Consider the following 16536-nt stretch of genomic DNA (forward strand, 5'->3'; position numbering starts at 1 on the left):
AACTTGTGCGCCATCCACGCATTCAAGCGTATCACATTTACGCCAAAAGGATTCAGTTGAGAAGAAGAATCAAAGAAGAGCAGTTTAAAAATTGCTCCCAAACAAAACTTCGTTAAAAACGTTGCTGGCTTAGAGCTATAGATAAATAAATAGGTAGTAAGTTCCATAACTGGAACTTTATTTTTAGAAAAACACATGGCTTTCTATTTTGGCGTGGTTTTCTTTTAAACAGGTTTCATTACTACTTTGGCTTCTTTTTTGTGCTATTTGACGAAACAATTTACTTGAAAGAAAAGAACTTCTTAAATTGTTAACTGAATTCAAAACGTAATGATGCTCTGCTCTGTGATAATCAGCTTTTTTCCTTTCTGGTATTAGGGATACAATTACTCAACTTATTGTATAAAATACAATTACTCAACTCATTGTATAAAAAGCAAACTACGCAGGATTCGTATCCAAATATTTTGTATTGCAATACGACTGTTAATATGGCAAGTGGAGAAAAGTTTTTTTAAATTGAAAATAACAAGAACTTATCTGTGGCCAACAATTAGCATCCGTGTTTGGTTTTTCCTCTTTGTAGAATGTCTTTCACATAACTTAGATAAGTGTGTAAACTCTATGTTACAGGGGTCTAATCTCTAAATCACGTTTGTATCTAAGCATTTCATGTATTAAATTGATTTGTACAATTCTTGTGTTAACTCTATGTTACAGGGTAAAGATAGAACCGCTTTTTCTTCGTTGTTTTAATAAAATCTGGTTGGCCTGCGCATGATGTCATTAAGCCAAAAGAACACATCTAAATAAGATAAAATACTTAGTATTAACAGTACGAAGCATGAGTTTCTTCAAAGAAATGAATTAGAATAACACTTCTTTTTTCTTCTTTCTATTTTTCTATCTGTTTTTTCTTTCCTATTTTATTTACTGTGGAAAAAAAATTTTTTAGGCAGAAATAGTTCTTTCTTTTTTAAATTCCTTTTTAGTAAATTTTCTGCTGTCTTCAAGTAAATCTAATGTAAAAAGATGTCATAACTTCATTCAAATAACTAGTGAATATTCAACTGAACTTTTTATAAATTACATAAGCATATTAAGGTCTCCCTAAAATTTGACATGACTTTTTAAATTTTTCTTTTAAAGAGCCCATAAATCAAATACAATACCTAATCAGAATTCTATGCGCATGCTCCAGTTATTTCTTAAAAAAAGTGATATACCTTTGAAATTACAGTGCTGTAATTTTTTTGTTTTTCCGTTGTTTTTCCAGTTAAATTTTTTGTGGCAAGCAAAATTATAAGTAATTAAAAGTATTAAAAGTAAAGAAAAAAACTTTTACACGGGGTGTTTTGAGCTATTTACCCCGGAAATAATATAAATAACCAAAATGATAATAAGAAGAAGAAAGAAAAAACAAACTTAAATGCATTTTAAATGCATGTTTTCATATTTTTACAATTTTGTTTCTCATTTTGTTAAGGGAAATGTCTGAAAAAAAATTATGTGTAAACCGGGTAAATATTCAAATGCAATGTCTCACCAAAATGTTTGGTGTGAACTTTTCTTTATAAAATGCGATGACCAAAGAAAATCTAAGAAAACATGGTTCAAAATTTCCGAAAACTTAGGTGACTTAATGTACCTAAACATATTATCTCAACCAAGAACTCAAGCTTTCATACCAAAGACCTAAAATAACTGGCCATTTAATTTTTTACGGAAAATGTAATTAATTCGTTTATTTACAGTAGCCATGTTTTGACCTGTGAGGTGGCGGCTGAAATTAGTTTACGCATAAAAAAATCATGGTAAAAAATAGGTGTGTACTTGTAAAAGCATGCTGATAATGGTTCCTTCATGGGTAGGAGCTACAGAGGTAGGGTAGTACTGTCTTTATCAAATTTATTCGCAACAAGTAAAATATAACTATGCAAAAGAAGAGATCACAGTTAAGTGGGGCTGCTGTCATAAAAATAGCTCGTTAGTTACCAGTTAAATTTACGTTTTTAAAAGGGCCAGGGGTTTAATCTCTAAATCACGTTTTTATCTAAGCTTTTCATGTATTAAATTGATTTGTTCAATTCATATTCCCTCAAGCGACCTGATTTTTACGTTTTTCAGGCGCGAAAATAAGGCACAAAGATACCGAAAATTTAATAAAAAGAACACTCAAGGTTTACGCTCAAAATAATGCCTCTAAACAGCTCAAAATCACTAAAAAACCTAATAGTCATGATAGAACGATGCATCAAATGTCGGTCAGATTCTACAACTTTTAACTTGCTAACAATAATTTAATTCATTACAAAAAATCTATTTGACAGTATGGTTTTCTTTCTTTCTAGAACAGCTCTTTTTCATAATTACGTGAGGTAACTGTATGGCTAAATATTGTAGCTAAATATATATATATATATATATATATATATATATATATATATATATATATATATATATATATATATATATATATGTATGTATATATGTATATATCTGTATATGTATCTATCTGTGTATATATGTATCTATCTGTGTATATATGTATCTATCTGTGTATATATGTATGTATGTATGTATGTATGTATGTATGTATGTATGTATGTATGTATGTATGTATGTATGTATGTATGTATGTATGTATGTATGTATGAATGAATGTATGTATGCATGTATGTATTTTTGTTTATATATATATACATATGTATGTAGTATACAAAAATGAACTTTAACTTCGGAGCAAAATCAACAAGTTCAACTGGCTTTAACTTTGGTACAGCTGTGACTACACCTGCAGTAAGTTTTTCTTTTGGAACAAGTGCTGCTCCTCAACAGCCTTCTTTTTCTTTTAATCCTCCTGCATCCTCAGCAAGTAGTGGTTTTACCTTTGGTGGAAATTTGCCAGCACAAAGTTCTACAAATGTTCCTGGATTTTCTTTTGGGGAAGCTAAGCCAGCTACTGCAAATAATTTTTCAGCCGGAAACTCTACTGAATCATCTAAACAACCAGCTTTTAGTGGATTTTCTTTTAATATTTCTACAGCAACTACAAAACCTACAAATCATGTAACATTTGGTACAACTTCAAGTGGTTCCAATAGTTTAGGATTTACTGCTCTTAGTAATAATACCACTATACCTGCTTCAACTATTGGAGGATTTTCTGTGCCCATGTCAACTACCAAATTTTCTTTGCCAGCTTCTACTGCTGGATTTTCTCTGCCAGCTTCTACTACTGGATTTTCTTTGCCAGCTTCGACTGCTGGATTTTCTCTGCCAGCTTCAACTGCTGGATTTTCTCTGCCAGCTTCAGCTGCTGGATTTTCACTGCCAGCTTCAACTGCTGGGTTTTCTGTTGGAGTTTCATCACAACCTGTTGGATTTAGTTTTGGAGCTCCAAACCCTACAGCAACAACTTCTTCATCTCTTTTTAGTGGCTTTAATTTATCTGCATCAAAAGCAACAACTTCTGCATCTACTGATCTTAATACATCTGCTCCACCATCCAAGTCTTTATTTAGTGGTACAACAGCCTCTTCAACCTCTTCTACAACAGGGATTGGCTTAGGCACCACCAATACTTTGCCACTATTTGGAGGATTGTCTTCTACATCTACCTTTGGAACAGTTACTGCATCTTCTGTGACTTCTGTCCCAATATTTGGGACTTCAACAACCTCTGCTCCAACATTTGGTTTAAGTACTACTACATCATCTACTGGACTCAATCTTGTCCCTCCTGCAACTGCTTCTACTGTATCAACTAAACAAATGTCATACAAGGTATTAAACATGATGATGATGATGATGATGATGATGATGATGATGATGATGATGGTGGTGGTGGTGGTGGTGGTGGTGGTGGTGGTGGTGGTGGTGGTGATGGTAATGATGATACTAGTAATGTTAATGTTGATCTTTTATATGATTGATAGGAGTTAGAGGAAACAGTAGACAAATGGTTGCATGATCTTGGTGAACAAGAGAAATCCTTTCTAAATCAGGCTGCACAAGTTAATTTGTGGGATAAGCAATTAATTGATAATGGAGAAAAAATTACAGCTTTACATAATGAGGTATGAAAAGTTACATTTTCTTTTTTTTTTTTTCTCACTAAACTATTTAACTAAGATATTAACAGCATCTTGATTTTCAAAAGTGAGTAATATAAAAAAATAATCTATTTTGTATATAGTTTTTTAAACAGCAAACTATAATTTGTTCTATTGATAATTAAAATTGGTAAATGTTTAAAAAACTATCATTTGAAAAAATTAAATTTTACAAATTTTGGAAATGTTTGAGAAAAATTTTTATCTTTTTCTGTCTTTCTCTCATTGCTAAAAGAAGTGCCTTATTTTTAAGCATGGGAATTTCGGCCTTCGAAATCGACGAAATTAAACGAAATTCGTGTTTCAATTTCGGATCGAAATTGAGAACGAAATTTCGATTTTTTGGATTGTTTAATTTCGCGAAAAAATTTCGTATAATTTCGGGTCATTGAAAGTAACGAAATTGACACGAAATTAAACATAAGTTTTAATTTCAAAATTCGTGAATTTGTAATGTTTAAAAATTTCGTCTTTCGAAATTCAATATAAATTTCGATACGAAATTGAAACACGAATTTCGTTTAATTTCGTCGATTTCGAAGGCCGAAATTCCCATGCTTACTTATTTTATTTTTTTATCTCCTCACCTTTCCTCTCATTCAAAAGTTATATAAAGTTGAAGTTTTTTAAAATTTAAAGGTTGAGCGAGTTAAAGCTGAGCAACAGAGGTTAGACAGGGAGTTAGATTTCATTTTATCACAACAAGAAGAGTTAGAGGAGATACTTTTGCCTATTGAAGAACAAATAAAGTTGCAGCCAGTTAATCAATCATCACAACATACAGATATTGAGAGAGAACAAACATATCGTTTAGCAGAGAGTATTGATTCACAGCTGAAGCGAATGATGCAGGTAAATTTCTTCAGAATCTCTCAAAATTATGATTTGACTTCAATGATAATACTAATCCTAAAAAACTTGTTTTCTTTTTTTTTTTTTTAAAAAAAAAAAATAATAACATGTTAATCATAAGTACAGTTTTTCAATTTGATGCTTTTGGTAATATAGTTAATTAGTTTTATTCCTATTTAACTAAATAAACTGGTTCATTAAAATAAACAAAAGTATCTTTAAACCAAAATGGTTTGGATTCTTAAACTGGTAACCTTTAATTCTTTAGTCTTCATATTTTATAAAAATATGATTTTCTATACCAGGATCTTGGTGATGTAATTGATCATATAAACACGTCAAATATTGATCCAGCAAAAGGTCGTGATGAGTCTATGTCACAGATTGCAAAAATTTTGAATGCTCATATGGATTCTTTACAATGGCTTGAGCAGAATACAAACCTGCTACAGCGAAGAGTAGATGAAGTAAATCAATCCTTAGATACAAGAAAAAGAGAACATGAAAGAACCTTTCGTTATGAATGATAATTTGTTTTATCAATTTTATATAGAATCAGAGTTTGATGAAAGTAGTGTTTTACAGATAAAAAATGATAGTTTGCTTTTGATGATGGGTTATTGATAAACTTTAAAAGTACAATAAGTGTTGTCACAGTAAATAATTTTTTGTTACAAAGCTATTTTTAAATGTTGTTTGTTATTGTAAAAAAAAAAATCTCTTAGTAAGTTCATTCACTTCCTGAAAATAAAATTCTCTCTGTTCAATGAAGAACCCTTTTTTTTTTTTTTTTTTTTTTTTGTATGATAATTTTGGGTTTTTATTCAATAGCAGCAGCTGCAAAAAAACCATAGTTTAGATAGTTGTTGAACAAGTTCATAAATCATTGCAAGCTCTAATATCAGTTTTTGTTTCCTTTTATTTAGAAGATTTTTATTTTGCCAAGTTTTCCCGACATTGCATCACTTTTATTTATATGTCTACAGTTAATCAATGCCAGTGAGGTGTTCTTCTTAAACAGTAATGAACAAAATGTAAGCTGTTTTACATATTGCAGTCTTTAATAAAAAATAAGTGTAACAATTTACATTAAGCTCAACTTGTAAAGATTTTTAAGTTTGAAAAACTTTGAAGTGAATCAAAGTATAACATAGTCATATTGAAACTTATAATAACGAAAATAGTCGGAAGAAAAACCTTTATCAATTAAAGAGTAAATAAAATTGTACTTCGATAATCATTTAATACTATGTATAGATATCAAAAGACAGCATACAAATCTCTCAATGGAGTTGATTTGTTGTTTATTTAAGAAATATAAACAAACAGATTTAAATTTATAGAAAATTATTTTAAAATTTGGTAAATAAAGACTTAAAAAGAATATAAAACAAAAAGCTAACAAACCTTTTTTTTTAGAGAAACAAAGCATGTGAATCATTTCATAGATTAATGTTTTTTTTATTATTATTATTTATGCAAAAGGTTGCAAAGATAAATACATACTTATAAGGATGAAGGTATTTCTGAAAAGGATTAACACGATTGTATTTTGATACCAAGTTTCCAAGCAAAAGAGTCTTTATTTTGTTTCTGGGAATTCTAGAGTCTTACTGACAAGGAAATTAAAAGTGTTTAGAAAAGCAGATAATTCAAATTTATGATTCTGTTTTTATTCAAATCTATAATATAATTATAATAATAAATTATAAATATATAATACAAACTTTTTAATGCATTGTTAACTTATAGAAATTATTTGTTTTAGTTTCTTTTTGTAATCTCTGAAATTAAAAAAAATATTTTTCCAAAATAAACAGTTTAAACTACCTAAATTGTTTCCTTGAGTATTTTATAAATCTAAGCTTGTTAGATCTTAGAAGTCTCAAGAGATCAACCTATTTAGCATTGATCTGTCCATTCATTGGGGACATGCATGCTGAATTACCCAAACAATATTGTTTTCAATTTAAATATCAAATTTCTCAAAAACTGCAAAGGGTAATAACTCTAGAATATTAAAAGTTTTGTTTTTATAATATTAAAAGATTATTAAAAAAATTTAGTTTGATATTTTTCAAAATTTTTATGAAATTTTGATCACATTTCAATTAAAAATCTTAAATACAAAAAAGAAAAATTACAGAGATTCCCTTTACTACAAATGAAAAAGACAATCAAAGTATTTAGTAGAAAGGCATTTCTATTCATGAATATATGCTTTTTTGTTTTTGTTTTTATTTTTTAGAAAGTAGCACATTGATATACTTTTAAATATTTTAAAATGGAGAGTTGTAATAATTTTTTTAAAAAATAGTTTGTGTTAGTTCTTCATTTTAAGTAACCTTTAAAACTTTGTTATAAAATTTAATATACTTTTTTAAGCACCATTTGTTGGTTAAAAGAGCAATTAATCTTATCACTTACCTATTATTTTTTATTGACAGTATCTTCTATTTGAACTAACATTCATTTTAGATTTCTAACAAAGTTTTTTCATGTTCTTGCAGGATTTTTTCAAAGATACCAGTAACATACAATATCAAATTATTTCTTAATCAAAGAATTTAATTTAGATTGAGTGATTTTTGTATTCAATAAGATGAAAATTGAAAATGTTGAAAGATATACTTGCTCATACAAAAACACATCAGATAGGTTTTACTTTTCAAAGCAAAGAAAGTTTGATCTGCAGTATTTTCAACTTTATGGTGTTCGTTTATCTGCTATGAGACAAAGAGTTATTGATGCTTCAAAACGCAAATGGGGAAATGACATTAAAGTAATGGAGCTGTCAGATATAAAAGAAGGTGAAGAATGTGTTGTTGTTGGTATACTATTTCGTAAAATGGAGCTTCAGCCCAGCATTCTTAAAGAAATTGCTCAAGAGGTAAGTATCAGTAATTTCAGTTTAGAATGATAAACTTAGTTGGTGACTTTACTAGCAAGTAAATTATAAAGAGTGTTATCATTTTCTCCTCTTTAGTATTATTATTTTATCCAAACATGTAGAATTATAGTGCAATATTACATATCTGTCAGCTGAACACATTCTTTAATCAATGTTTGTATGATAAAATCTTGTGATTAAATGTGATTACGCTGTATTCTGTTCTGCATTACTGCATTAATATTCTACTGTGTAAAGAATATTTTAGGAAGGTGTTTTGCCATTGCCTCCACCAGAGAAGTATACTTCTTCAGATGATTACCTTTATTTGGAAGCTCAGCAGCAACGTGTTGTACTTATTGGAAACATAGCTATTTCTGGCTCAATTACAGGTAAATTCTTATTTATGCTTCAAGCTTCACATTCAGATATTGAAAAGATATTTTAAAGTAGAAAATTAAATAAAAGAAAGCTATTTTAAAAAAGCTAATAAAAGTGGATTTCCAGAAGCTATATATATATGTTAAAACTAAAATTTCTATTGAATTCAAAGTTTTTGATCATTGATTTGTGGAACAACTCTTAGAACTGTAAAGTTTAACATGCTTATTACCATGCTTATTGTATTTTATTATTCAAGGGTAACTTTTCCTAATATGATTAATTTTTTGCAAAGTGGTCATTATTTTTGTCTGCTGTCATTCTGTTTAAACAAACTGAAATTTAAACCATTATTTTTACTTAAACGTCCTTTTTTACTATTGATTACAAACTTTTCTTTTATTGTAGTTTGAAATTAAACTTTATAGTCTTATTGTACTTCTTATATATTTTTGCTAACTTTTTGAAATTCCTTTGTTCATAAAGTTAAAGTCAAATTTTTGTCTGTTTTTTTTTCTGGTGAACTTTACAAATTGATTATTCACAGTGACTTGAATAACTGCTCATTATGTTTAAAATTTTCATTTGAATATAAATTACACCCAAATTTGCACATAAAAAGTAATCATTTTTTTATCATCTACTCTTTTAGGGAGTGTCATAGCAGTTCGAGGGTATGAAGATAAATCTGGAAAGTTTTTTGTTATTGATTCATCATACTGTGGTTTACCCCATTTGTCTTGTCCTGATATTGATGCTTGTGTGACTAAAGAGGATTGGTAAATTTTAATACTTGAGATTAAAACACTTTTGTTTCAAAATAAAATGCTTTTAATAAGTTTTAACTATAGAACCAACATAAAAGTGTGGATTTAGATTTCTTAACGTGTTAATGTTTCTTTTTTGTAATAAATACAAATCATAAAGTAATTGAAATTGGATTTTTTGTGTTTGAAAAGAATTTTGAAAAAAATGAGTACCTAAATTTAATTTTTTTTTCCATAAAACTCTAAAATGATTTATTACTTGAGTAATTTTAAATTTTTTCCAGCTATTTGCTGTTAACTTCAGGCTTGGGTATTGGAAATCCATCTGGAGATTATTTAGCCTTGCAAGTTTTAGTTGATCTTGTTTCTGGAAAGCTTGGAAGTGAAAAAGTAATAAAGTATATATAATTACATTACATACACAAATCACAAATTTTTAATGATAATATTTTAAAATCTGCTATAGATATCTATTTATAGTATGAAAATACTTCTACATTCTTTAAAGAAATTCTCTGTTATAGTCAGCATAAATCTTTCACACCATTTTTTGAGCATTTTGTTGATGTTATTAAAAAGTATATTATTGGTGTGTTCATATTTCTTCTCAAAAAAATTTTTTTTTTTTTTAAGGATCAGTCTATATTTAAGAGAGTTGTTCGTTTAATCATTGCTGGCAACAACCTTAGCGCAGATACTCAAGATAAAGAATCAGAGAAAGTTGTAAGTCTTTGCTGTTACTAAAGAAAATATCTTAAGTTGAAAATGAGGACTTTTATTTGTTCACAGAACAATTGTGAACAAATGACAGCATAAAAGAATCTTTTCTTTAACGCACCAACAGGCATAATTGATAAGACTTTTATGCATCATATTTTCTAAAATTTGCTCTAAATAATTCATTTGTTTACAACAATTTATTTAAGTAATATTTTTTGTTAAAAATGTTTTTAGTAAAGATTATTAGATAAAATATTTAGCTAAAATATAGTCTAATCTAGAACCTTAATCAACCATTTGGTGCATATTGCAATATGCAGCAATATTGATATATTATTTTTAAGCACATTAATCTTTCATTTTAGAAAGTTTAATTCTTAATTATCAAAACCTTTTTAATTTAGGCAAAGTATTTACAAAAACATAAACAAGCAAAAAGTGTGGATGCTGTTAAACAACTTGATGATATATTGATGCAGTTAGGTGTAAGTAAGTTTTCTTTTGTTTATTTTTTTTACTTGGATTTTAAGGGTTTTTTTAATTGTTTTCTGAGTTTTTGCACATTAAAATTGTATATCCTTCTCCGGAGAATAAAAAAATCTAAATAGTTTTATTACAAATATTTATTAGTCATCAATCCCAGTTGATGTGATGCCAGGAGAGTTTGATCCAACAAATCAGTTCCTCCCACAGCAGCCTTTGCACAAATGTATGTTTCCTAAATCATTCAGTTACTCCACAGTTCAAAGTGTGACCAATCCCTACCAGGCTATGGTAGGCGGTTTAAGGTATATTTTTGTTGAAGTTATTTAGGTAACACCTTTCTTGAAACAGGTCTTGATAATGAGCAACAAATTTTTTGAGGGGAGGCCAATGTTTAGTGTTAAGCAATTATGTTAATAAAAAAAAATAAAGGATCTGACTAAATTAACTGTTCTTTGAACTGTTTGTTTTTTTTAAAAAAAATGTTTTATTTGAAACTTTGAAAGGTTTTTATGGAATTTTAGCAAAATTTCTGAGTTGTTCATGTTACACCTGATGTAGAAGCATCACTGAACTGTTTAATTAACAATAAAAAAAAATAGAACATATTAAAAAACTCATGACAAGTTTCTTTCCAGAGACTTTGCAGCTTTTTAGAGATATTATTTTCCTTTTTATTATTTTATTAAAAGTACTTGCAAATGTGCAGCTATGATAATCGTTTTTTCCAAATTGAAACCTTTCTGTTACTAATTGAAAATGCTTCATCAAATATGTTCTACAAAAAACTTGTTCGTCGAATATTTTTTTTACAAAAAAAAAACTTTTCATCAAAAATGTTCTACAAAGCTTTGAGAACTGTTTAAATAAAACCAAACAAAATATTACAGCTGTACAAAATAGTCATTGAGAATAGCAAAACCTCTTCTTATTGTTATTGCCTCCTAAGCCTGGCCAAAGTTTATTTAGAGCTTTCTCCAGTTGATCAGAGAACCATCCTAAAATAATGATCCTTAAAAAATACCTTAATAAGTTAAGTAATCCTTGACACACATGAGAAAAGCTTAGAAAAGTATCATCTGTTATTTGCCTAATACGAGTCTGACTTTATTTTAGTTTGATAAAGTCTACCTTTGATATTATCGAATTGAAATAAATCAAATTCTTTTTATTTTGTCAGGCATTACATTTCCAACATCTCAAAATGAATATTTTTTCGGTCTGGGTTTAGGCAGAACTAAATTATTGTTTATTTGCTAGTAAAATAAAATTTTATACTGTACCAAAATTAGCAATATACAGCAAGATAACCAATAGCAATAACAATCTTTTTTTTTTTTTTTTTTTTTTTTTTTTATAGTTGTAATGAATAGTAAATCACTTGAAAACCAATTTTTAAGTGGTGATGCTTCAGAGAAATCAATATGTAAAAAAACAATTTGAAAAAATCTAAATTAAACCAAGTACAAGCAGCCCCAGTCAAAAATAGTTTTAGTAAATTGTCAAGTTCTGTTTTTTTCTAGAAGTCCAAGTCAATTTACTTTAGTTGCAAAAGTTGTTATGTTTTATCTGACAGTCATCAATTAATACCCTAATATTTGTCATATTATTTAAGAATCCTTGGTACTTCTGGTCAAAATATCCAAAATATTTACCAATACTCATGCCTTGAAAGTCGCCTTGATATTCTTGAATCTACTCTACTTCATGGCCATATATCTCCTACGAGTCCAGATACATTGAGTAAGTTTTAAGGGAATTTTCATATGAAATAGTTATTTTTAAAACTTTTCAAAATTAGTTTAAACCAATATAAAAAGAAAACCTTTTTTTTTAAATGGCTCCTAGGTTGCTACCCTTTCTATATTGAAGATCCTTTTATCATCGAGCACTACCCAAATGTTTATTTTGCCGGTAATCAACCGAAGTTTGAAACCAGGCTTACTGAAGGTAAAAGACGTTTTATTTATAAATTAAATATATGGCTTTTTGTATAGATGAATAAAAAGCTTAATGTAGAGCAAAAGAATTTAAATTAATTTTTTAAGTATGATCTCCGTAAAAAGATTGAAATAAAACCCACCAAATAAGACCCGTTTGTTTTAGATATCTTTTTGTTGTCTTTAACGAATTCGGTGGTTTATTTGAAAAACAAATTTTAAAAAATTGTTTTTAGAGAAAAACTTTTGTCTGATATTTATTGAAAAATTTGTTGAAAATTTTATTGAAATCTTTCTGTATGTTCAATTACTTGATGCATGGTTTAACTTGGTTTAGGAAATAATAAACAAAAGATTCTTCTTGTTTGCGTTCCTTCTTTTGAGGAATCAGCTACCTTAGTTATGGTAAACTTACGAAATCTGTCATGTTTTCCTCTGACAATAAACACGTGTCTAGATTTCTAAATAGTTAATGGAAAAAGAACAACGCTTGCCATTACAAACGTCTTAGGTTTACTAGTCATAGTTTTGGATACTGAAAACTTGACCGAAACTGGGATTTCACGTTAATCGTTCCACAGTGCCCAATTACGTTCCCATTTATTCGTCAATTGCATTCTTGAAGATATTTTCATGCTTCCGAAAAAATCAAGTTGCAGCATTTTTTGATATAAAAACTGAGTTTGTAATTTTTTACGGAACCGTGTCTTTAAAAACATTCCTCATGCTAAAGAGCGATTTTAATTGAAAAAATATTTAATAGTTGATTACATTTTTCGATTGCGAGAAAAGGGGAGGAGGGGAGTATTGATGGCGCTAAAAAGAAATTCTACCTTTGACATTTAATAAGTTTTTTCGAAACGAAAAAGCGAATAGTTAAGTATTTTTAAATCCTCTGTGAAGAAGTACTTGTTTTAAAGTTGAAAAGAATATAAGACTACTTATGATGAAATAATTACATCATTAACCCGGAGGTACATAGAGAATCACATGATTTTTCTATAGGAGAGCAAAAAAAAAAAATTTTTTTTCGCAGTTTTTTTATGCTTACAAATTTCAAAGTTTTTTTCTATGCAATTATCAGGAGGATTTAGGGCCATGTTTCACTGGCAAAATCACAAAACGTTTTAAAAGGATTATTAAAAGAGGAAATGTTGAAAAAATCTCGTATACCAGAGTTCTGAATTACTCAAACGCTAAGTCTGCTTGAGACTAAGCGTTTAAATAATTCAGTTTTTTTGTTGTTGTTGCTGTTCCTTGTATCTTTTGAACCAGTTATTAAAATAATTCAGTTTTCTAAAAGAGGGACATCTTTACATGTGTTACTCAAGGCTACTGAAGGAACATCCTTGGTCAAGGTTACTCAAGGGACATCTTTACATGTGTTACTCAAAGTTTTAAGTTTAGTAAAGCGGAGAAGCTTAAAAAAATAGTGATCATTATAAAGATGAAATCGATTCGGACTTTTCGAGACAATTTCGATCTTTTAAGATGCCCAAAATTTTAATTTTATTTTTAAATAAACACATGATTTCTAAATGTATTTATTGTAATATATCAAGAATTTTATTTCCCAGAAATCAATCAAAGTAAAAATTGGAATTTTCCGGAAAATCTTGTTTGTCTAGCGGGCCGAAGCATGATATCGACTCATTACCGTCCTCCCCCCTGCCTTCCCAATTTTTTGCTGCGCCACTGATTTGTTTTAATCCCATCTTATTTTGATTGGCAGTTTTAATGTTAAACATAAAAAGAAAAATATTTTGTGTGCCACGACATAAGATGACTGTACAAGTAGTATTTAGAGCAATTATGCATTATAAATCTTATTTCAGTTGTTATAATGAAGCAACCAAGTTTTCATAAAATATACCTTTAAAACGCGATTTTTAAAGTTTCATTTTAACAGAATCAGTGTTTCTTAATTTTAATTCGTTCTGCTGCGCAAGCAATCAAGATATTTAATAGGTTCAGTGCTTCTTAATTTAAATTCGTTCTGCAGTGCAAGCAATCAGGATATTTGATCTCTGTGTAAGTCATATGTTTGAGCTTAAAAGAAATGAAGTTCGCTGATCTTGAAACCTAATATGAATCATGAGACCTTCACGTTTCGTTATTTTTAGATAAAAAAAAACATGAATTCTGGAAAAGACCGATTGTGTCCTGCCGAAAAATCCTTTTTAAAAATTGCCCTTTATGTTTTTTGGTATCAAAATGTGCTTTGAATAAAATCAATTAAGGGTGTTTACCCTCTTTAAAAATTTTCAACAACTATCAAGTTCAGAGAATTTTGGGTGAATTTATTGGAAAGGACTTCATAATAATATTTAAAAATATATTTTTTCACATTGAAAAATTATCATCTGTTGCCATGGTCACTAATTCAAAAATATCGAAGTCGGAAATTCTTCAAATTTTGAAAGCTTATTTCCTCATATTACTAAATTATTTTTCTATGATACTTTCAGTAACACAAAATGCATGCAAAAAATTCAAATATTTTTTCAGAAAGGATGTTTGTTCACATACTTAAAGAAACATCCTTTTTATAAATATATTTTTGTAACTAAAATTTGAACTTTGGACATGTCAATCATGAATCCTACAAGTAAATAAAATCACACTTTTGGTTTATTGCATAAAAAAACCTCTTTTGGATGTTGGTTTTGTTGCATGAACGATAAAAATCAAATTCTAAGCTCAATTAAACCCATTTAAAAGGTTTTCTATTAATAGAAAACCTTTTAAATGGGTTTAGTTGAGCTTAGAATTTAATGTAATATACATATGGTTTTCTATTAATAGAAAACCATATGTATATTACATTATGTACATTACATTACATTTAATATTTATAAACTTATTTAAGCTAACTGTTATACATTAATTACAAGAGAAAAATCCTTTTTGTCGAAAAATGTTCTATAGCTAAAGAGAATAGAATATTCTCAAATAAAATAACTAAATATCACAAAAACGGCAACTTTATAGTTAACTTCAGAATCCTGCTTTATTGGGTTTACTTTTTCTTTTTCTCTTCATCTTTTTTCTTTTTTGTTTCCTAATTTGATAAAATTAGACAGTTGGGAAAAACAGAAAGAAAGTTGTTGCTTTGGTTGTTGCTAAGGATAATACTTTTAACTATGATCAACTAAACAATTAATACATATATTTATGATAACTTTTTTTTTTTTTTAATTTTAAAGCTCAACCAGATTCCACACTACTTTTTACCCTAAACATGAAAAAAAACATGAAAAACCAAAATTTTCAAAAAAAATTACGTTTTTTGCTATTTTGAAGGGGATAATCAAAAACTCTCATTTCCGGACACTGTAAACACCGGTTAATCAATATTCGTTTTACAAAAAGTTTTCGGTTAAATACAGTAAATCAATAAATTAGTGCTAAAATATTCCATTAAATATGACATGGAATAATTTAATACTGGCATCGAAAAATTTTCCAATAGCAAAATTTTTACGGGAAAATTTCACCAAACTAAACTCAATCGATTAACTAATTATTACCGCCCCGCCAGAATTGTTGATTGATTTTTAAGTTAAACTTATTTTAAATAAATTTATTTATGAATGTCTCATTTGTCTCACTTTGCTATTTTAAAAAAGTTCTCTTTTAGTAAACTTCAGAAATTATTATTTGTTAAAAACGGAAACTGGCCGGATTTTGTTCGTGATTAATTAGTATTAAATACAGACAAAATCCGGCCAATTTTTCATTTAATTACAATTAATAATATATATTAAAGAAAATTGCTCCGTTCATCGGAATTTGTTATTTGACATTATTTGAATAAGAATTTAAAAAGCGCTTGTTTAATGGTTACTTGAATTTATTCAACATTGATAGCAGCGAAATTCGTGTCAGGTTGCTATCGTAGAATTTTTTGAACAGCTCTGTTCGATTAATTGATTTTACTAGACTTTTATTTTCCAAAAAGATTTATTTCTTTGAGGTTCAGGTTAAAACGACACAAAAACCGATAATTAATTTGCACATTTTAATCATAATGGAGCAAAATTATTCCAAACCGTGCATTGTCGGGGAATCGAACCCCGGTTTCCCGCGTGGCAGGCGAGAATTCTACCACTGAACCAACAATGCGATGATATATTTTGAAAATAATATAATTAAATATTTGTTTAAATTTTTAAAATTTCAAAAGAGTGAATATCCTAATTTAAAAACGGAAAAAAAGTTATTTCGAATTAAAGCCCTAAATTAATTTATATGATACCGGAAAACTCAGTTTTTTTTAATTATTAATTTGTATACCGGTGCTGATGATTGTTGTTTGACATGAAACTAAATGAACCATGAATAACTGTAGGGGAGAGGTCATTTGTACGTTTCGACAAGAAGTTTAA

General features: G+C 28.4%; 2 protein-coding genes and 1 non-coding gene across 5 annotated transcripts; 2 read left to right on the forward strand and 1 right to left on the reverse strand.

The window, feature by feature from the left end:
• The first annotated feature begins 2669 nt into the window (after nucleotides 1–2669).
• On the forward strand, nucleotides 2670–5734 carry LOC145184286 (uncharacterized). Its single transcript, XM_080059915.2, has 4 exons — nucleotides 2670–3786; nucleotides 3939–4079; nucleotides 4755–4967; nucleotides 5273–5734. Exons 1-4 carry the CDS (start codon nucleotides 2725–2727, stop codon nucleotides 5492–5494), a joined length of 1638 nt encoding a protein of 545 aa, XP_079916041.2. The 5' UTR covers nucleotides 2670–2724; the 3' UTR covers nucleotides 5495–5734.
• A 58-nt stretch (nucleotides 5735–5792) lies between these two features.
• LOC145184287 (DNA polymerase delta subunit 2-like) lies at nucleotides 5793–12880 on the forward strand. 3 transcript variants are annotated; one of them, XM_090093334.1, is made up of 11 exons: nucleotides 5793–6001; nucleotides 7544–7857; nucleotides 8126–8249; nucleotides 8891–9017; nucleotides 9290–9395; nucleotides 9639–9728; nucleotides 10130–10210; nucleotides 10356–10513; nucleotides 11824–11951; nucleotides 12057–12158; nucleotides 12486–12880. In XM_090093334.1, the coding sequence occupies exons 2-11, from the start codon at nucleotides 7570–7572 to the stop codon at nucleotides 12611–12613; spliced, it is 1332 nt and encodes a 443-aa protein (XP_089949460.1). In that variant the 5' UTR covers nucleotides 5793–6001; nucleotides 7544–7569; the 3' UTR covers nucleotides 12614–12880. The 3 variants fall into 3 exon arrangements, 2 of the variants coding, with proteins under 2 accessions (XP_089949460.1, XP_089949459.1); XM_090093333.1 differs by lacking the exon at nucleotides 5793–6001 and having other exon boundaries at nucleotides 7444–7857; XR_016454189.1 differs by lacking the exon at nucleotides 5793–6001 and having other exon boundaries at nucleotides 7481–7857; nucleotides 10130–10214.
• A 3322-nt stretch (nucleotides 12881–16202) lies between these two features.
• On the reverse strand, nucleotides 16203–16273 carry Trnag-gcc (transfer RNA glycine (anticodon GCC)). Its single transcript has one exon. It is a non-coding gene; the product is annotated as a tRNA-Gly (tRNA).
• Between the last annotated feature and the right edge of the window lie 263 nt (nucleotides 16274–16536).

Source organism: Hydra viridissima, unplaced genomic scaffold (assembly GCF_058129835.1).
Source record: "Hydra viridissima isolate aposymbiotic clone 2 unplaced genomic scaffold, HvirCarnegie_v1 scaffold_7, whole genome shotgun sequence".
NCBI classification, from domain to species: domain Eukaryota; kingdom Metazoa; phylum Cnidaria; class Hydrozoa; order Anthoathecata; family Hydridae; genus Hydra; species Hydra viridissima.

Excerpts from the sequence above, each read along its gene's own strand:
- LOC145184286 (XM_080059915.2), top strand. The coding sequence starts at position 2,725 with ATGAACTTTAACTTCGGAGCAAAATCAACAAGTTCAACTGGCTTTAAC. Across the intron at positions 4,080-4,754 it reads TTACAGCTTTACATAATGAG|GTTGAGCGAGTTAAAGCTGA; the intron begins GTATGAAAAGTT and ends TAAAATTTAAAG. Across the intron at positions 4,968-5,272 it reads AGCTGAAGCGAATGATGCAG|GATCTTGGTGATGTAATTGA; the intron begins GTAAATTTCTTC and ends TTTCTATACCAG.
- LOC145184287 (XM_090093334.1), top strand. The coding sequence starts at position 7,570 with ATGAAAATTGAAAATGTTGAAAGATATACTTGCTCATACAAAAACACA. Across the intron at positions 7,858-8,125 it reads TTAAAGAAATTGCTCAAGAG|GAAGGTGTTTTGCCATTGCC; the intron begins GTAAGTATCAGT and ends AGAATATTTTAG. Across the intron at positions 11,952-12,056 it reads TACGAGTCCAGATACATTGA|GTTGCTACCCTTTCTATATT; the intron begins GTAAGTTTTAAG and ends AATGGCTCCTAG.